Below are 21,481 nucleotides of genomic sequence, written 5' to 3' on the forward strand. Positions count from 1 at the left end.
AGGAAGGACAGCTGACGCCCCATAGCAGGCCTATGTATAGGTGATGTCACCGCACAGGCATTGCAACTGTTATTAGCGATCTCTCCTCCACACTAAAGTCAGCCGCTGGGGAGATCATGTGACCTCACCGGAGTGCCCAGGGTATAGGTAAGTATAAGCATCATTCCTCTACAGGCTTATGGCAGTTTTGCAAATATCAACATGTCTTGATGGGTGGATGTCAGTCTGGAGAAGTGGGCATTCCTAGGCAGGATGTACTTTCATGTAGACGACTCAGGGGTGGATCCGGGGGGGGGGGGGGCAACGGGGCAATTGCCCCCTCCGAGAATGCGGGTGAGTGAGTGGGCGGGCGGCTTCATGGGTGAGAGCGCAGGCAGCTCTGCTGGCGGGCGGCTCTGCGGGTGGGCCGGGCTGCTCGGTCGGTGAGCGGGCAGGTGAGAGAGTGGGCCAGCAGCTGGGCGGCTTGGTGTGTGAGCGGGTGGCTGACCAATCAGGGAGCCGGCAGGCGGGGGAGCAGAGAGATGACATCATCTCTCATCGCACGGAGCCCGCCCTGCATCCCTGCAGTTCTGCAAATATCAACATGTCTTGATGGGTGTATGTCAGTCTGGAGAAGTGGGCATTCCTAGGCAGGATGTACTTTCATGTAGACGACTCAGGGGCGGATCCGGGGGGGGGGGCAATGGGGCAATCCCTGCAGTTCTGCCCTCACTGTGCAGGCATCCGCGGGCAACAGAGAGATTACATCATCTCTCTGCTGCCTGACTGGTAACCTGCTGCCTGATTCTGGGACACAGCAAGAGACCACATTAGCAGGAAAGTGACACAGCAAGTGACAATTGTAGCAGGCAAGTGACAATACGCAAAGTGTGGCAGGTGACGTGGCAAGTGACAATCCGCATCTGGGGGCAGGCGACGTGGCAAGTGACAATGCGCAATGTGTGGCAGGTGACGTGACGATCCGCAACGTGTGGCAGGCGATGTGGCAAGTGACAATCTGCATCTGGTGATAGGTGACGTGACAAGTGGCAATCCACATCTGGTGGCAGACAAATGACAATCTGCATCTGGTGGCAGGTGACGTGGCTAGTGACACACTCAGGGCTCCCACTGATTCTGCATTATGGTGAGTTGAACTATTTCATTTTATATTACAATGTAATAATAGAAATAATGCGCTTCAATCATCCTGACACCATAACAACCATGGTGCCGTGATGATTGAAGCGCCAACACCATTGCCCCAAAAAATTGCCCCCAAAAAAACGTATATTCTGACAGTGCCCCTCCCGAGACTAGACTCTGGATCCGCCCCTGACTGATGACCCACATGTGACGCTAAACCTCTATGAATCAAAGAACTGAAATTCAATGAGAGACAGGGTGGGACTAGGGATTGTCAGGTAGAAAAGAGCTAGAAGATGCTGGAAGTCCTCCAGCCAGAAAATGAGGCGAGCTCTATCTGACTAGCTGCGATTTCTAATGCACAATGTGAGAAGTTCACTGTGTGCAGTGAAATCAGAATAAGCTATTTTAGTGCAGGAGAAGAACCTATACAAATGTGCAAGACTAAAGGGAAGGTTGGAGCTCAGCTTTATGTTTACTGACAACTTTTTTCTCATAGGTTGATTGGGATTAATGCATTCTTCATCAATAATGCATTTCATGCATCAAGCACTACTACAATCACTAGTACATGCAAACTACTAACATGTCCGCTAACACAATGACATACCAGGCTTCAATAGCTGTACTGTATCTAATGATACCTTTTCCTGAAGTCTCTGGATCTCCGCAGCGTGTGCAGTCTCTATCTCTTCCAGTGCCTGCTTTTGAATCTCTTCTTTCTTCAAAAAGTCCAGCTCCCTGCAAATAAGAGTGTTATTGATTAAACTGATTAATTAAATCATAATTCTGTTTCTGTATAGCAGCAATATAATCCTTTTAAGTCCTGTTGACAAGATCTTAAAGAGGAACTGCAGTCTGCTCACATAATTTGAAATAAAAACATCTTTGCCATTTTGCAGCTTCCCTCCAACCACTTTTCATATTTTTTTTATATATACTGTGATTCTGTACTTGCCAAATATGCTGAAGAAATCTCCCTCCACTAAGTTTGGCTGTAGCCATTTTAGCTGTGGGCAGCTGAAGCTGCTTCCTGTTTACTTTCTGGATTTACACAGACACACAGAGGCACACCTTCAGCTCTGCAGCTCTCATTGGCCCTCTTATGACTCACCCCCTCCCTTCCTGGCAAACTCTCATGAGAGTGAGAGAGAGAGAGAGAGATGTGCATGATGTCATAAGCCTAGGGGCTAATGACCAGACAAGAAACAGGAAGTGGGCTGTAGAAGGTATTTACTGGCAGAGAAAAACAGTTTTACTATCCAAAATTAAAACAACAACAAGGGCAGAAGATTTAATAGATGGAAAGATGAAAACATGACAGAAGTTCCGCTTTAAAATCCAAAAGCTTTATCTATTCAGGTTTATCTAATTTCCCATTTAACCTTATATTCTGAAGCTAGAAAATGATGTGCGGTCAAAAGCAAAGAATGCAACAAAAACAAAAACCTTTTACTAATGGATTGTATTGTTTCAGAATTAGAGTGGGGTGGTATTGCACCCCTATAAAAAGCAACACCTTTTTTATTCTTGATCTAGCTGTGTACTTACGTGGGTCTGAAGCACTGTATTCTATTTTTTCAACCTGACCAGGCCAGCTTCAGCATCAAAATTATCATTAAAGTAGTACAGTGCATCCAGAAAGTATTCACAGTGCTTCACTTTTTCCACATTCTGTTATGTTACAGCCTTATTCCAAAATGGATTCAATTCATTATTTTCCTCAAAATTCTACAAACAATACCCCATAATGGCAACGTCAAAAAAGTTTGTTATAAATCTTTGAAAATGTAATAAAAATAAAAAAACAAAAAAATCACATGTACATAAGTATTCACAGCTTTTACCATGACACTCTAAAATTGAGCTCAGGTGCATCCTGTTTTCACTGGTAATCCTTGAGATGTATCTAAAACTTGATTGGTGTCCACCTGTGGTAAATTCAGTTGATTGTACATGATTTGGAAAGGCACACACCAGTCTATATAAGGCCCCACATGTCAAAGCACAAACCAAGCCATGAAATCCAAGGAATTGTCTGTAGACCTCCGAGACAGGATTGTATGGAGGCACAGATCTGGGGAAGAGTAGAGACATTTTTCTTGAGCATTGAAGGTCCCAATGAGCACAGTGGCCTCCATCATCCATAAATGGAAGAAGTTTGGAACCACCAGGACTCTTCCTAGAATAAACAACCTGGCCAAACTGAGCGATCAGGGAGAAGGGCCTTATGGTCACTCTGACAGAGCTCCAGCGTTTCTCTGTGGAGAGAGGAGAACCTTCCAGAAGAACAACCATTTCTGCAGCTCTCCACCAATCAGGCCTGTATGGTAAAGTGGACAGTTGGAAGCCACTCTTCAGTAAAAGGCACATGACAGCCCACCTGGAGTTTGCCAAAAGGCACCTGAAGGACTCTCAGACCATGAGAAACAAAATTCTCTGGCCTGATGGAACAAAGTTTGAACTCTTTGGCCTGCAAGCGTCATGTCTGGAGGAAACCAGGCACTGCTCATCACCTGGCCAATACCATCCCTACGGTGAAGCATGGTGGTGGGAGCATCATGTTGTGGAGATGTTTTTCAGCAGCAGGAACTGGAAGACTAGTCTAGATCGAGGGAAAGATGAATGCAGCAATGTACAGAGACATCCTTGATGAAAACCTGCTCCTGAGCGCTCTGGACCTCAGACTGGGGTGAAGATTCATCTCGCAACAGGACAACCACCCTAAGTACACAGCCAAGATAACAAAGGAGTGGCTATGGGAAAATTCTGTGAATGTCCTTTAGTGGCCCAGCCAGAGCCCAAACTTGAACCCAATTGAACATCTCTGGAGAGATCTGAAAATGGCTGTACACAGATGCTCCCTATCCAACCTGATGGAGCTTGAGAGGTCCTGCAAAGAAGAATGGGAGAAACTGCCAAAGAATAGGCATGCCAAGCTTGTAGCATCATACTCAAAGAGACTTGAGACAGCAATTGGTGCCAAAGGTGCTTAAACAAAGTATTGAGCAAGGGCTGTGAATACTTACTGTATGTACATATGATTTTTTTCCCCATTTTTTATTTTTAATAAATTTGCAAAGATTTCAAACAAACTTTAGTCACATTGTCATTATGGGGCATTGTTTTGCAGAATTTTAAGGAAAACAATGAAATTAATCCATTTTGGAATAAGGCTGTAACATAACAAAATGTGGAAAAAGTGAAGCGCTGTGAATACTTTCCGGATGCACTGTATATGAGCAGATCTTTGTCATTCATCTATCTTCCATATGACTTTAATGAAATACTGGCCAATTTGGTCAAAGCAAAAAAACATTTCTTCACCTGTTCTCCAATGACCTTCTCCTACTCATCTTTAGAGGTGAAGTTAGGTTTGGTTCGAACTCAGAAGGAAGCTGTCAGTGACCAGCTAACCAGATGTGATTCCCCATCCCACAGTTGCACATACAAAAGGGGGCGAGGGTGCCTGTGACATCACTGACCTAATATGGCCATGTTGTCATATTAGGTCAATGATAATGAGCATTCCTGTCCCTTCGCATACGTACAGCTGTGGGGCAGCAAATTCCTTGCCCACAGCCGATTGGACCAGCATTGACAGCTTCCTTCTTGTATTCCCTCCAAACTTACCCCCTTCATAAAGAAGCAAATATCGCTCCAAACCCTAATCCTCTTGAGGCATACGCCCTATTGGAACACTTCAGGTGCTGGCCCTGGGACGAATCATAGGGCAAAAACTGTAGTGCTTAATCATAGCTCATGATTAAGCACCAAATTATGGTGTGAAACGCGTCAGCTATTATTCCCTGCCTTTGCAACATGAACTGACTGTATATTAGATTTTTTATCTTCAATAAAAGTGCCTTTTTGGAGTATGGCCGTCCAGGACTTGTTTTTGCCCTATTACCCCCTTCATGACCAGGCCATTTTTAGTTATTTAGCACTGTGGTACTTTAACTGTACCCAAATGAAATTGATATAATTCTTTTCACAGAAATAAAGCTTTTTTTCTTTTTTTGGTGGTATTTGATCACCACTGTTTTTTTTTTTTTGTATTATAGAAATGAAAAAAGACCGAAAATTTTGAACAAAAAACAATATTTTCTACTTTCTGCTATAAAACATATCCAAAATAAAAAATCGACTTTCTTCATAAATTTTGGCCAGAATAAATTCTGCCACGTCTTTGGTAAAAAAAAAAAATAATCCCAATAAGTGTATATTGATTAGTTTGCGTGAAATTTATAGTGTCTACAAACTATGGGATACATACTTTTATGCTATCTTTATCCACAGGGTGAAGATTTTCTCTCACTTCCTGTCTATATGGTGGGTGTCAGGACAGAAGTGAGGGAAATCCCACCAATGATGGCACAGGCAGAAAAAAAAAAATAAAAAACAGAAAAAAAACCCTAAAAATTCTCAGAGAAACAGTTGACACGTTAGATCAGCCTTTCTCAATCCGAGTTCCTACAGAGGTTGCTAGAGGTTGAGCAATTCCTACCTCTCAGATAAGGAACCGCTGACACCAATGATCAAGAAGCATTCTTCCCACTGACCATTATGCTAATGTATCATAAGTTATTTTAAGTGTTCCTCTGTGTCAAAAATGTTGAGAAAAGCTGGGTTAGAACCTCTGTCAGGATTTGATTGCTGACTGTGTTCCCATGAGTGAGATTTGGCCTTATTTTCTTTCCTAGTGGTAGATGTCAGACAAGCAAAAGAAGAAAAATGTCCTCTATGGGGGGGGGGGGGGGGGAATCACAGCTAGGATTTATACCTTGATAGAAACATATCCCTAAAGTGGTTGTAGACCTCAGACATGAAATATGAACAAAGCATATCCCTCTATAGTGTGTACTTGTCTCAATTAAAAGCACTAAGTGTCATTTATGTCTGCTGCTTTGTTCCTCTGCTATCAGCATGAATCGCTTCTGACAAGTTTTCCTGACACCAAGAGATAAAAAGGTCACGGGGATTGACCTCAAGCAGATTGACAGCCTTAGCTCTGTTCCTGTGTGCCGTGTGAAGGGGGGCGTGTCTCTCCCCTCCAATCAGCTCTCAGAGCTCTCCTTACTGAGCTTGCAGATTGTAACGTCAGCTCTCCGCCCACTTTTTTTTTGAACTCTCACTTCTGCCAAGTTTTCCTGACAGCAAGAGAAAAAAAGGTGACAGGGGAGGGACCTCAAGCAGAATGACAGCATTAGCTCTGTTCCTGTGTGCTGTGTGAAGGGGGCGTGTCTCTTCCCTCCAATCAGCTCTCAGAGCTCTCCTCACTGAGCTTGCAGATTGTAACATCAGCTCCCCGCCCACTTTTTTTCTGAACTCTCACTTCTGACAAGTTTTCCTGACACCAAGAGAAAAAAAAGGTGACAGGGGAGGGACCTCAAGCAGATTGACAGCCTTAGCTCTGTTCCTGTGTGCTGTGCGAAGGGGGGCATGTCTCTTCCCTCAAATCAGCTCTCAAGGCTCTCCTCACTGAGCTTGCAGATTGTAACGTCAGCTCCCACTTTTTTCTGAACTCTCAGACAAGCTTTAAAATTCTGCACTTTGAATAGATGTAGAGGGGAGAAGAATTCAGATAAACAAGTACAACTGATGTAGAAAGATTTGTTTAATCTCTGTGTATCATCTGATGCTAGTCGCTTCACTGGGTATATGTAAGGGTTTACAACTGCTTTAACAGGGACACAGACAGCAATAAAAAAACAACACAAGGTCTAACCCATCCCCACTCAATGTAAAATAAAAAAAAAGTTGTACTCCAATAATCACATACAAGCAACATGCACAACTTTCTTGGTTACAAAATAAATAGTTATCATTAATAAAAAAAAAAAACAATGTTTTTTTAGAGAGGCCGGTTCACTTACTTTTGCTGGTACTCCTTGATGAGCCTCTTGGCCTTGCTGTACTTGCGCTCCAGTCCCTGGTGCTGGGCTTGGGTCTCCTTCAGATGCTCATCCACTGCCTGACAAAGACTTTGAGCTTCCATCCAGTAGCCCTGCAGCTTCTCCACACGCTCCCTGTTCTCCTGAACACTCTGCTGCAGCTGCACCTTCTCCACTCTCCAGCGAGATCGCTCTTGCTCCAGGCCAGCCAGCTACAAAGACAGAGAAGACATTGAGCTAAAAGGGAATCTAGCATCTTTTGTAGGAATGTAATCATTCTTTTAGTATAAGGCCCCTTTCACATGGGGCAGGTCCGTTTTGATGGACTCCGCTTTGCTCAATGGGGGATCGCTCCGTTGATCACTGCTGAGCCGGCAGATGACAGGTCTGTCTCCGCTCACTGTGCTTAGATGGACCTGTCAGAGTCCCGCTCAGCTCTATGGGGAGATTGGATGGTCTGTTTTCATCCAATCCCATCCGATCCGCCAGACAGATGGAAAATAGGTCACCATCCGTCTGTATTTGGCGGGTGTCAGTGGACATGTCATCTGCCGCTCTATAGAGGTGAATGGATGGTCCGATCAGGTCCACCTGAAAAACGGACAGGCGGCGCTGATCAGACAGCCCGTGTGAAAGGGTCCTAATGGTCCCTACACACGATCCGAAAATCGGACAGATCGTCCGTTTTTTTGTCGCATGTCAAAAAGGGAGAGGTTACCAAAGTTGTGAAAATTAACTTATGACAGAATAAAAAATCGGAAGTGATGTCACGTGTTGTAGTGTATTTCTGTTGTATTTTCGGACGACAACTGTACTGATTAAACGAAAATCGTACGATCTGGTACCATACGAAAAAAATTTGAATGTTTGTGCGATCGCATAATATCAGATGAAGTGTTGTGTTCTGCTCTCGAAAGCTCTGTACTAACAATCCGATTATCGTACGATCGCTTCGAAATCGGTATTTTTCATCCGATTTTCAGATCGTGTGTACGGGCCATGAGTGTTTAATTAATAACCACTGTTTCTCTTTATAGTTTTTAAGCAATCATATAGTATTTAGAGTTGGGCGAACAGATCTAGCAGAGCAAAAGTTTGTCCCGCACATTGCCTGTTCCCCCGTTCGGTGAATATGTGGGGTGCTCGGTGGGTGGGCGCTGCACAGCGCATTCTAAGCCCCGATTGGGCAAAACTTTGCCCAATTAGGGAACAGTGAATAGCTGGTTGTTAAGGAGTGGCCCGGGAAGATGGCAGCTGCGTCCTTAAAGTGGGGTTCCACCCAAAAATAAAAAAAACTACATGAAAAATCCTAAAAAAAATACAAAAAAACATTTGGATATTTTTTTTTTTTTTACTTACCTCTAAATGCCTAGGTGGTGCCTCGTAGTCTGCCTCTTCCAGTGCCTGGGCTGGTGACATCACTTCCCCCTCGGCACAGGAAGGGCTCAGCTCTGCTCCCTCCTTCCTGTCAATCATCTGGGACCCATTACAGGTCCCAGGTGACTGAGCGGCCAATCACGGCATGCGCAGTGAAGCCACAGCCCGGCGCCCACAGTTGCAATGCCGGCGCCGCTGAACGGAGGGGGAGACGAGCGGGGCTTCGATCCCCCGCATCGCTGGACCCCGGGACAGGTAAGTGTCCAATTAAAAGTCAGCAGCTGCAGTATTTGTAGCTGCTGACTTTTAATTTTTTTTTGACTGGACCTCGGGTGGAACTCCTCTTTAACGACGAATGAATCATCAGCTGTCAACGGGCTTCCCCCGCAGACAGCTGAATAAAAAATAAACATTGCCGACAATAAAAAAAATAGTGAAAAAAAAAAAAAAAACAGCGTGGCTTTGGGTTTTGTATGGGTTTAAAGGGGAACCCCACGCCAAAATTTAAAAAATGGCGTGGGGTTCCCCCCGAAATGCATACCAGACCCTTATCTGAGCATGCAGCCTGGCAGGGCAGGAAAGGAGAGCGAGCACCCCCTCCCTCCTGAACCATACCATGCCACATGCCCTCAACATGGGGGGGATGCTTCAGGGCGGGGGGGCTGAGCCAAAGCACCTTGTCCCCATGTTGATGTCAGACAGTCCCTGCTGCATTTCTGTAGTGCTGCAACGCAGAGCATATGTATTGATTCAATAAGGCTTCCCAATTCACATATATAATTATAATTATATAATAATATCATTATTAATTATTATATAATTATAATAATATATAATATATTATATATTATTATATAATACTGTTTTTAAAAGCATTCTCACAGCCTTCTAAGATTTTTTAAATCAACATGTTGAGGGGAAAAACCTAGAAAGAACTATATATTCCCTTTAATGAGATGTGGCATTAGGGAAGCCATATTTGCAAATTTTATATAATATATTATAATATATATAATGTATATATATATATGTATATATATATACATATATATATATATATATATATATATATATATGTATATATATATATATATATATATATACATGCAGGTAGATATAAAACAAATTATATTTATGTGTTAATAAAAAAAAATTACCAAAATAGTAGGTGCTTTCTGAAACGACTACTCAATTTCCTCTTTCAGTGTTACATCATGCACCAAGAAATTGAAAGGCAAACAACATATTTCAGAGCAGGAAAACATTGTCAGGCATTACTTCCCCACAGGCAAATTGACATTTGAGGCCAGCAGTCTCATGTTCTAATGAATATGCCCTCTACAAATCTGACTATAATATAATATCATGGAAATATTTTCAAGATAAACTGGTGGGTAGAATATATATTACAGAACATCTGTAATAACTCATATTGGTGGGTGACAATGCAGCTCCCCCCAGAGATACAGTACAGTAAGGCTGCTTTCACACTGGGGCGGTGGGGGCGTCGGCGGTAAAACAGCGTAACGTAGTTTTTGCGGCGGTATTCGGCCGCTAGCGGTGCGGTTTTAACCCCCGCTGGTGGCCGAAAAAGGGTTAAAACCGCTTGCATAGTGCGGCTATAGCCGCGGTATTGCCGCGGTATAGCTGCGTTGCCCCATTGATTTCAATGGGCAGGAGCGGTTTAGGAGCGGTGAATACACCGCTCCTTCACCGCTCCAAAGATGCGGCTTGCAGGAGTTTTTTTCTTCTCCTGCCAGCGCACCGCTTCAGTGTGAAAGCCCTCGGGCTTTCACACTGAACAAGCAGTAGAGGCTGTTTTGGGTCGGTTTGGAGGCGGTATTTTTAGCGCAATAATGCCTGCAAACCGCCCCAGTGTGAAAGGGCTCTAAGTGAGCGTTGTCACCTTAGGACAGGAAGTGTGTTACTGGTAGAATCACCAAAATAAAGGAATAAAAATCTGAAGAAAGCAAACAAATGCTGCCACTACTTCTAAAGACTGGTTAGCTACAATAAATTACATTTTTGTTTATAAATTTCGATATGCTTTAAAGACAACTGTACGTGTAGAATAGTCTCTCCTCACCTTCCTCTTGAGCTGTTGGATTTCTGCCTCGGTCACGGCATGCTTTATTTGAAGCTGCATGAGAAGACAATAGTGAGATCTATCATAGTATAAACAGATGTGTAAAGCAGTAGTAAATTCCCACTGCCCCACAGAGGGAACAGCGGGACATGGGAATTTGTATGTGCCAAAGCAATTCCAATAGAAATTAAAAAAAAAAACTATAAAAATACAATTTTATTATCACATTAAAATAAACACACTGTAAAAAACATGATTATTAATATTATGAGCTACCATTCAATGAAAAGAGTACATATATAACTTGATTTGTGGAAAAAGACAGGTGGATCGACGTGTTTCGCTTGAAAAGAGCTGTGGTTATGTTGATCATCTCCTGCAACATGGCTGCAGTCTCTGGCCATTTCTTTTAGCATGTCTATAGCCATCAACATTACCTGTTGCCTTTTCCAATATCAAGTTGCGCTATATTTTCATAAAAGTGAATCTGTGCAATGAATTAATCATATTCAACCCTTATGAAGTGAAAATCATGAATAAATATGGATCAATCAGCACACTATAAACAGTCCATTCTATTGATAGTAGATCTCCAATGTGAAATCAGCAAACAGTACACCCAGGAATAGTCATGAGATAAAAGATGTGCCTTCCACCTCCACACACACTGCCGCTTACCGACTTCTGTTGATCTCCTATTACAGGAGATCACATTCGCTTCTGGCTTAATACCCAGCCCGGGCCTTTAAGTATGCAGCCAAGGTCACAGCGTCTTCCCAGATGTTTACCATTCACAGGTACACGTTGCCAGATAATTCTGTGTAACCTAAGGTGTTAATCCTCTGCATTGGGTAAAAAGGCTGTTCGATCCTGTCTCCTGTGATCCTCCCCTTCTTTCACTGTCTCCAAAAAAATAACCTGATATTTACAGAGCCAGGGGACAGGCTGCACATTCTCAGTTTGCTGTGTGACCACACAGTGTGTATCAGAAGGTCGCAGCTGCTTTTCCATCCTTATTTTATTTTCACTGTAATCACTGATTTTTTCACATAATTTTTAGGACAGCGCAGTAATTTGTAAACCATTATGCTATTACCTGTTCATGTCTGCAATCTGTGAGACCTTTCTGTAGGATTAAATTTACTGAATATTATGTGTGGCTCTTTTATGATATCAGGAACTGCAACTGGGGCCATCTATATCAAGTGGGTTGACTACCACTTTACTAGACACATATCTGTAGATACCCTAAAGTCTAAGCTGGGTTATTCTTACCAGTAGACTATTGTTCCCCTAACAAACAAAAGCCAACAGAAAAGGCTTCTGCTTTGTACAGCAGTGGTCCTCAACCTTGTCCTCAGGGCCCACTAACAGGCCAGGTTTGCAGGATAACTAAAAAACATCACAGGTGATTTTGTTTGCTGCTCAGTGATTGTAGTATTCTAGTCTGCATCTCCCCAAGGTAATACATAAAACCTGGCCTGTTAATGGGCCCTGAGGACAGGGTTGATGACCACTGTTGTACAGGGCTATAAAAAGGCACACCAACTAAGTGTATAAGGTTTGAGAAAGAAGTGGATGCTTGGAAACGTGTCACCTCCCCATCTGTGGTATCTCCGGTTTCCTGCTGATGTCACTTCTGGCCTTGCTCCTTCTGCGACATCTTACGCTTTCCACACTGGTTACTGCTTCACTCACTATAGGGAGCTACCACTGATGTTGCTTAGTTTTATAAACTTAATAATGAATTTATGGACTTAGCATATCAGTATATGGACTGTTATTCACTGACTTTTTAGAGAACCATTAAGGCATATCCACCTTTCCAGCGCCATTTAATTTACTGTTTTCGTACAGGGCTATGCCCTCCGTACAACAAAAGCCTGCCTGTCTGTGTGTGCTTGTTGGGCAATTGAGACATCAATTAGGGGGTCAGATAACTTCTCGAAATAAAAATGTATTGTCTTTTTTACCATTTAAATGTAACCCTCACCTCCTTAAACTTGTGCACGAGTTTCTCAGGGTCCATCTCCACAGGGGACAAAGCATCTTCTCCTTCTGGTAATTCAAATACTTCAATGGCAAGTTCTCCACCTGGAAACATGGGGCTCATCTCTTCATCCTCCTCGTCTGTGGCATACTCCCCTGTCTGTGACACCAAACACGACTTTGGTTATACAGCAGATAGCAGAATTAATGGAATCTCCAAGCTCAGTAATTAGATAGGTAGAATATAACATCACAGATAGATAGATAGATAGATAGATAGATAGATAGATAGATAGATAGATAGATAGATAGATAGATAGATAGATAGATAGATAGATACTACAGACTCACTTCCTCATCATCCTCGTTACACTGGTTGTAGCGCTGTTCCATGTTCTCCCGTTGCCATCTCTCTTGCTCCAGTGTCTGTTGGATTAGCTGGGCCACCTCACTCTGCTCTCCAGGCTTCTCTCGCCCTATCAGGAACCTTACACACAAAATCCAATAGCATCACACACATATCTAATTGTGTCAAAAAGTGAAAGTTCATCTACAGATGAAGTATGGTGGGCAATGCCATCTCCTAGTTATCTTATATCTTAGGGGAACTCCAGCAGCAAGATCTCTTTGCTATTGTTGCTAACTCTACTCCTTCTCACATGGGGGTTTTGGGAATTTGGCCACAGCAAATTTTAGAGACTGTCGGGTGGTTAAGCTCTCCAGCATCCACTCGAAACTGTGATTTTAGTTTTAAGTGGAAAGTGGTGTTGGGCTTTAATTTTCACTCTTACCAGCCTAGTTCCATCTGCTCACCCTCCCAACAGTGACTGAACAGCCTTCCAAACTTTAAGGTAGATACAGAGTAGAAGTCTGACAGTTATAGTGCAGCAGAGATACCAACAATAATGAGGTTCCTATCACAAATCTTCTGGATTCTGGAAGTTTCAGGCACTTCTATATATCTACTGTACAGTATATATGTTATATGGAAAAAGAAGCATTTAAAAGTATAGGGATCAGGTCAGAGAAAAATATATAGTGCCGAAATGTATCTCACCTTACACGTCCCTTTGTATTCCTCAGAACAGAAGCAGCGAAGGATTGTGTCACACCAACCAGACTGGTTCCATCAACTTCTACCAGCAGATCATTCACCTGAATCCTGATAAATATATCAATGATTGTCAGGGTACATCTGTGTATGAGAAAGTTACGTAATCCATTCCACAAAACTCATGAAATCTAATCTAGGTTTAGAAAAAACTATCTTGGGCTTATCATAAACTGGTGTCACATCCGATTTCAAGAGATTAAGTGAAGAACCAAAAAACTTTTGCACAATACAGTTTTTAAGGCATCCATACAATCATATATAAAAACGATTTCTTTTTATTGATATGCGCATTAAAACCATTTTTCATGCTAAAATAAGGAAAATATACTCCAATTTTGGAACATGTAGGCAGATGCAGTTTGTTTCGTCCACTGCAGGTGGCACTCAACCACAGCCAGCTGCAGTTGGGAGGAATCTGCTTCCTCTTTAGTTTCCTGGGTCACTGGGGAAGCGATCTGGTTGGATGCGGTTGCCCCATGTGACGCTGGAAGCCATCTCGGGTCAGGCAGAGCCTTTTTAAGGCCCTGACTCTCGAGATTGGTATGCCTTGTGCGAGTGGGTAGTGCAGGGAAAGGTACCCCATCTGTTAGGGACAGTACTACTGGTAGGGAGATGTTCTTGATGAGGAGGGAAAGCGTAGGGTTGCATCTCCCCTGGACATCTTCCCAAATGGGCTCGAAAAGGCCAGGCTGCATTCTGCCCCTCTCTACAGATGTTGTCATTCTGGCTGCAACCCGCTCTGCTTGCGTTGCTGTAAAGGTGAGTTAACTTGGTTGGGCAGTCTTCCCACCAGGATTGTTGTGAACCTTCAATACAAATTTTACTGCAGTTACATGCCTTTGCTTGCCTTTATCTGATCCGCCCACTGACACCAACAATAGAGCACTATTCCTTCCATTGATAGCAATGCTGGGGCACTATTCTTTCCACAGACACCAATGAAGGGGCACTATTTCTCCCTCTGACACCGAAAGATGGGGCGTTATCCCTCCCAATGACACCAATGAAGGGGCACTATCCCCCCCCCCCCATGACACCAATGATGGGACACTTTTCCTCCCACTGACACCAATGATGGGACACTATTCCTCCCACTGATACTAATGATGGGGCACTAATAATTTCCCTAATACCAAAGATAGGGTATTGTTTACTCCTACTGATGCCAGGACATTTCCTACTCCTACTGGTCATGGTTCAGCCCCCTAAATACTGAAAGACATAAAAATTGGAGACTCATTGGAGACTCACTGCATTAAGGGATTACCCATATAGTATGCACTGATGACTGCCTCCTACATGTGGGCTCCTCATTGGTGGTAACAATGGTGTGCCCCCTCCAGTAAAGAATGTCAGAACCAATGGCATTTTCTTCCATATAAGAGGAAACATTATAATCAAATGTTTATGGACATCTGACTATCACGCCTTTGAGTTTGTTGGGCATTTACTCCAAAACCATAGGCATGAGTATGGACCTGGCTCCCCTTTTACAGTTACAAGAGCCTCCATTTCTCTGGGAAAGAGTTCCACAAAATTTTAAAGTGGGTTTGTAAAAATGTTTGCCTATTTGTAAGGTCAGGTATTGATGTTCAATGAGAAAACCTGGTTCGCATGTAGCATTTCAATTTATCCCAATGATGTTCAGTAGGTTTGAGTTTAGGGATCTGTGTAGACCACTGAAGTTCCTCCACACCAAACTGTGAGGTCAGGTACTGATGTTCAATAAGAAGACCTGCCTCGCATGTAGCATTCCAATTCACTGTTAAGGTGTTCAGTAGGGTTGAGGTCAAGGTTCTGTGCAGGCCACTCGGAGTTTCTTCACATCAAACTGTGAGGTGAGGTATTGATGTTCAATAAGAAGACCTTGCATGTAAGAAGGCTAGCATGTAGCATTCCAATTCATCCCAATGGTGTTCAGTAGAGTTTAGGTCAGGGCTCTGTGCATGTCACTCAAGTTGCTAAATACTAAAGTGTGAGGTCAGGTATTGATCTTCAGTGAGAAGACCTGGCTCACATTAGGCATTCCAATTCATCCCAACGGTGTTCAGTAGAGTTAAATTCAGGGCTCTGTGCAGGTCACTCGAGTTCCTCCACACCAAACTCATCAAACCACATCTCTATGGAGCTGGCTTTGTACATAGGGGCACAGTCATATTGGGATAGAAAAGGGCCTTCCTCAAACTATTACTAAAGGGTTAGAAACACACAATTGTCAAAAAATGTCTGTATACTGTAGCTATAACAGTACCATTAACTGGAAACACATGGACTTTAAAATTTTGGAACATATTTTTGGCCAGATACAGTAGTCTGTGACCACATTGCTCAAATCCGGGGCTAAATTAAAATGGCTGAAACAACCAACCCTTGATATTTATTTATAATAACCAGTCAGAATCTTGGTTTCTTTCAAAAGATGATACCTCATTTATTGCTATAGGCAGCTGTTCTTGTTACTGTAAACCACCCCAGGGTTATATATATTGGATCAGCTGTGGAATGCAACTGTCATTGGGTTTCAGGCACAGAGTGTTCTAGAGCTGCTGATTGGTCTATGAAAAGCACAGTTAATTGCTGACAGAATGTGAGCAGACCATATCAGCCTACTCCTCTTCCATTGACAAATGCCCATATTGACAGATTGCCAGTCCAGGACTGATGGATGCAAACTTATGGTCTGCTGCTTAAATCACATTTGGAGGTCTTCATTAGAATACAATATCATTAGACAAAGTAGAGGAATTCTATCAAATGTTAAATTGGGCTGTCCCTTATTTATACTGAAATTATCTTTTTGTGGTAAGCATAGCTAGCAAAATTTCTGTGTTACCCACTCACAGAATCCTTACAGTATGGCAGCATGATAGCTAGGTACTAAGTACTCTTACCTTGTAATACCAGGGGTCATACCAAGGATACCCCCAGTACTACCTCCACAATCCAAAACAAGTAACTTAACAGACTTTCTTACAGATATGGTCTATGGTAGTTCTTTTTTTGGGGCAGGCTCAAATCAGGACTGTTGTCAGTGGTGACATGATCCTTACAGCTTCAGGATTATTTATATTTTTGGGCAGCTACCAAGGGCTAAGAGGGCACTTCACAACCGACCACCAATGTAAGGGGGTACTTCACTACTGACCACCATTGTAAGAAGGAACTCCACAACTGGCTACCAATGTAGGGGTCACTTCACTACTGATTACCAATGTAATGGGGTACTTCACCATTGACCACCAATGTAAGGAGATACTTCAAGATTGACCAAAAATGTAAGAAGGCACTTCACAACTGGCTACCAATGTAGGGGTCACTACACTACCGACTACCAATGTAAGGGGTCTCTTTACTGACCACAAATGTAAGAGGGCACGTCAACACTGACCATCAATGTAAGGAAGTACTTCAACACTGCCCACCTTACCCCACAACTGACTACCAATGTATGAGGTCGCTTCACTGACCACCAATGTAAGAGGGCACTTCAGGACTGACCACCAATGTCAAGAGGCACTTCACCACTACCAATATAAAGGGTCTCTTCACTGACCACCAATGTAAGAGGGCATTTTAACACTGACCACCAATGAAAGGAGGCACTTCACCACTGACCAACCATTTAAGTGGGCACTTTACCACTGACCAACCATTTAAGTTGGCACTTCACCAATGGCCAACACCCTTGTAAGAAGGCACTTCAATGCCGACCACCAATGTAAGGGCGCTCTCACCACAGACTACCAATGTAAGGAGACACTTCACCACTGTAAGGGGCCACCTATCCTCTAATTACCATAATAAGGGGGCAATGCACCACTGACCACCTATGTAAGAAGGAATTTTGCAGCTGACCATCAATGTAAGGGGACACTTTCCCCACTAACCATCAGTGTAAAAGGGCAATTTGATCAATAATTACATGGCACATCACCAGTGGTCACCAGCTTACAATCAGTTCAGCCCCAATAATTATGTGATGTGAAGACCTGCCCAATTGAAAATAAATTAGATTATTTTTTGAAGCAGACCCCCATACTACATAGTTTTTGGAAAATCTAAAGGAGATTGTATGGAGACTGTCCTACTATGTAATGCACAATCCCTTTTGGATTGTGATTGGAATGTTTTTATGAATTACATAAAATAATCAAGGCCTCAGATCAGTACAGTATTTACTATAGGACAGTATATGAAAAACTGACTTCTGGTTGACATTACCTCCCATCTCGGTGGGCTGCTCCACCTTCAGTCACGGTCTTAACAAAGATTCCCAGCTTCTCCAGGCCCATGTCAGCACCAGCTCCCATCCCAATAATACTGATTCCAAGACCTTCAGAGTCTGCAGGAAAAAAACACATAACAAGGTATGATAATGAGCAGTTAAGGGCTTGCGTATGTGGGTGGTTGAGCATATTTGAAGGATCTGGAATGTATCTCAGTTTGCATCACATGGAGCAGTTCTGTCATTTATTGGTGTTTGATAAGCAGAAGCACTTCATCTGCATATATTCCTCTATGCAAGTTATGAAATGATAAGTGGTAAGTGAATGTTTGTGCTGAAAACACATCTTAAAGGAGAAGTACAGCCAAAGCTCGTTTGGCTGTACTTCTCCTGTGGATCACAGCAGTGCAGTTAGTTCTACACTCCTGTGACCTGTTTTCAGCTGACGTCACAGAGCCGGTCCAGGCTGGGGAAAGATTGCGACCATATGGTTGGGATCCACCCAGGAGCCTGGACCAGCACCTTGCTCAGCCTCTTAGTGAGCTGCTGAGAGCCTGAGCCAGTGGCTCCCACCCCCTCCACAGCCCAGCTTTCCAGTGAGTGCTGAAGGGGAGAGCAGAGAGACGATGACTGACAGTCACCAGCTCTCTGCTCACATAGCACTAAGAACCGAGCGATCAGCAGTCTTTGATCGCTCGGTTCTCAGTGTTAGAGCTGGTGGGGGACGGATGCAGCATCGGATCGATGCTGTATCCACATAGGTAGGTATGTTTCTTAAATTAAAAAAATCTGAAAAACATTTTTTTTTTTATTTGTACAAAGGGTTTTATTTACATTCAGTTCAACATAACAATACATCACATTGATAGTCATATCATGGAAAAATAAAGAAAACTTCAAAAGAAAATAAACTAAGCCACATAGATATGTTCAAGTCATTGAAGTCCCAAGAGTAGTTATACATAACATGTAAGAGATTGGCATCACCATATGGATCCTTGGAATTTTAGAATACGCTGCACCAGATGTGAGTAGGAACGGTCTTACAGAGTCTTAAGTGTAGCGATTATCAGACCATAGAGTCAGAAAATATATTTTCTAAGATATACTTTATATAAAATGTAATTTTTTTTACCATGTAACCATCACACCAAGGCCTATGCCTTGTGGCCCAAGGAGGTAAGAAGAAAAAATGAGGAGGGAGACAAAGAAAAGGAGAAGGAAAAGAGAAGTAGTAGAGTAGGAGTGTAGAAAAGAGAAAGAAAATGAATAAAGGCAGTAAGAAGGATAGAGAGTCCATGGGATGGAAAAAAAAAAAAAAAAACATATTTTTTTAAAGGAATATATATTTGCAGCTGTAGATTGCCTTCTGTACAACCACTCCACCCATACATGGATCAAAATTTGGCAGGTCCCTGCTGAACCAACCAAATTTTGATCCATGTATGGCCAGGTTTATTTAAAGGAACAATCTGACCAAAAGGGTCTTTTCAGTTTTTTGGTAAATGCCGGAGAGTTAAACTACCTGACATTCTCTTCTATCTCTTGGTGACTCTACTGGTGAAATCTCTAAGTTCCTGGATCTTCACACCCACCCACACCATTATGAGGGCTTCCCACCAACCCAACTGGATTCTCTTTATTTTATATCATGAAGAATGTAAGGGGAGGAACTGGAACACCGGAAGGTGGGCAGGAATGTCCAAAATTCCCAGTTAGGAATTATATCACTTTTGGGTGGATTAAGCCTTTAGCAGGGCATTGGAATGAGTGATCAAACCTAATACTTTGTATCAAACTTTCGTTACATTAGTCTACAACAGAAGGGAACCACGGATGGCTGTTTTTGAAAATTCCATATATTTCTTTGCCTTATTAAATAAAATCCTAAACTATTGAGGAATAAAGAGGCAAATCTCTCTTTTTCGATAAAAAGTGAACAGTTGCAGGGATGCGAACCACACAGCTTGTCAGGTCCCAGCATGGCACCTTTCCCTTGTCTGCGGTGGTAGATGACCTCTATGGTTGCTGGGCAACAGCCTGGAGCATCGTGACGGCATCCAGAAGTAGTGGGAGGCTTGACGCAGCCAGGCCTTTAAAAGGTCGACCCTGAACCTCCTAACAGGCTTTTTGCAGTATGTACATGGTGGTCTCCTGCAGCTGCTTATAGTGCAGTCTGGGGGGAGCCTAGTAGCCCTCTTGGGGGCTTCCTAGGTGTACTATGACAGTCTTTGACTACCACATGTACTGTTTGCTTAAGATGACCTTTAAAAAACAGACATTCCTGACTTCCTTATAAACCTGTCTTCCACTGTCTTCAGTAATCTCATAGCCCTGACCCCAAACAAAAAGTAAGCATGAGCTTCATGTTTTTCCAGAAAGCTTGAAGTTTTTGGATCAGCATAACAACCAGGCCATTTGCAGGGAGAGAAATCAGAGATGGCAACCTACATGCAGTATATCCTATAGACCAGTGTTTCTCAACCCCAGTCCTCAAGGTGCCCCAGCAGGTCATGTTTTCAGGCTTTCCATTATTTTGCACAAGTGATTTGATCAGCTTCACTGCCTTAGTAACTACCACAGACGTTTCATCTGAGGGTAATCCTGAAAACATGACCTGTTGGGGCACCTTGAGGACTAGAGTTGAGAAGTTGAGAAACACTGTTATAGACAATGAATTCCCAATTTCACCCACCTCTCACATTATAGGTATGGTCTTACATGACTTAAGGTAGCCATATATAGATATATATAGATCGAAATTCAGCCAGTTCAGCAGGGACCAGCTAAATTTTGATTTATGTATGGTTGGGTTTTCCCCAAAAGATCAGTGCCGTCAGCTATAGTTGGCAACACTGATCAATGTTCTCTGATGGCGGGGAAGGCTCCTCGCCATCAGAACACAATAGCACAGTGGGAGTGATTCCCCCATCTTCTTCGAAAGTGTGGATGGAGGAGTTGGATCAATTTTTGTTTAACCGCTTGCCGACCATCCGCCGTCATTATACTGCGGCAGGTTGGCACGCTGCACTGCAGGGGTGCCGATGCACGTGGCCGGCAGTCGGGATGACCGCCGACCACGCGCGATCGGGGGCACGAGAGCCAGAACAGGGACGTGTGTGTGTAAACACACAAATCTCTGTTCTGTGAGGAGAGGAGAGACAGATTGTGAGTTCCTACTAGCTGGTAACAACGATCTGTCATTTCCTCCAGTCACTCCTATCCCCCTAAAGTTAGAACACACACTTGGGAACACAGTTACCCCCTTGATCGCCCCCTAGTGTTAACCCCTTCCCTGCCAGTGACATTTACACAGTAATCAGTGCATTTTTATAGCACTGATCGCTGTATAATTGTCAGTGGTCCCAAAAAATGTTTCAAAAGTGTCCAATCTGTCCGTCATAATGTCGCAGTCCCAATAAAAATCACTGATCACCGACAATACTAGTAAAAAAATAAATAAATAAATAAAAATGCCATAAATCTTTCCCCTATTTTGTAGACGCTAAAACTTTTGCGCAAACCAATCAATATACGCTTACTGAGATTTTTATTACCAAAAATATGTAGAAGAATACATATCGGCCTAAGCTGAGGAAAAAATTTGCTTTTTTTAAAAAAAAATGGGGATATTTATTATAGCAAAAAGTACAAAATATTGTGTTTTTTTC

General features: G+C 42.9%; 1 protein-coding gene across 1 annotated transcript in view; it reads right to left on the minus strand.

Annotated features, from left to right (window-relative positions):
- The window catches only part of PPP1R9B (protein phosphatase 1 regulatory subunit 9B), a 69,077-nt gene that overhangs the window by 5,694 nt on the left and 41,902 nt on the right, over window positions 1-21,481 (minus strand). Inside the window, exons 3-9 of the mRNA XM_073607773.1 lie at window positions 17,807-17,927; window positions 13,529-13,633; window positions 12,823-12,958; window positions 12,476-12,631; window positions 10,483-10,536; window positions 7,002-7,231; window positions 1,770-1,866 (exon numbers count right to left, since the gene is read on the minus strand). Coding sequence (XP_073463874.1) covers window positions 1,770-1,866; window positions 7,002-7,231; window positions 10,483-10,536; window positions 12,476-12,631; window positions 12,823-12,958; window positions 13,529-13,633; window positions 17,807-17,927 — 899 coding nt within the window. The remainder of the gene's footprint in view (window positions 1-1,769; window positions 1,867-7,001; window positions 7,232-10,482; window positions 10,537-12,475; window positions 12,632-12,822; window positions 12,959-13,528; window positions 13,634-17,806; window positions 17,928-21,481) is intronic.

This window comes from Aquarana catesbeiana, linkage group LG12 (assembly GCF_042186555.1).
Source record: "Aquarana catesbeiana isolate 2022-GZ linkage group LG12, ASM4218655v1, whole genome shotgun sequence".
Lineage (NCBI taxonomy): Eukaryota > Metazoa > Chordata > Amphibia > Anura > Ranidae > Aquarana > Aquarana catesbeiana.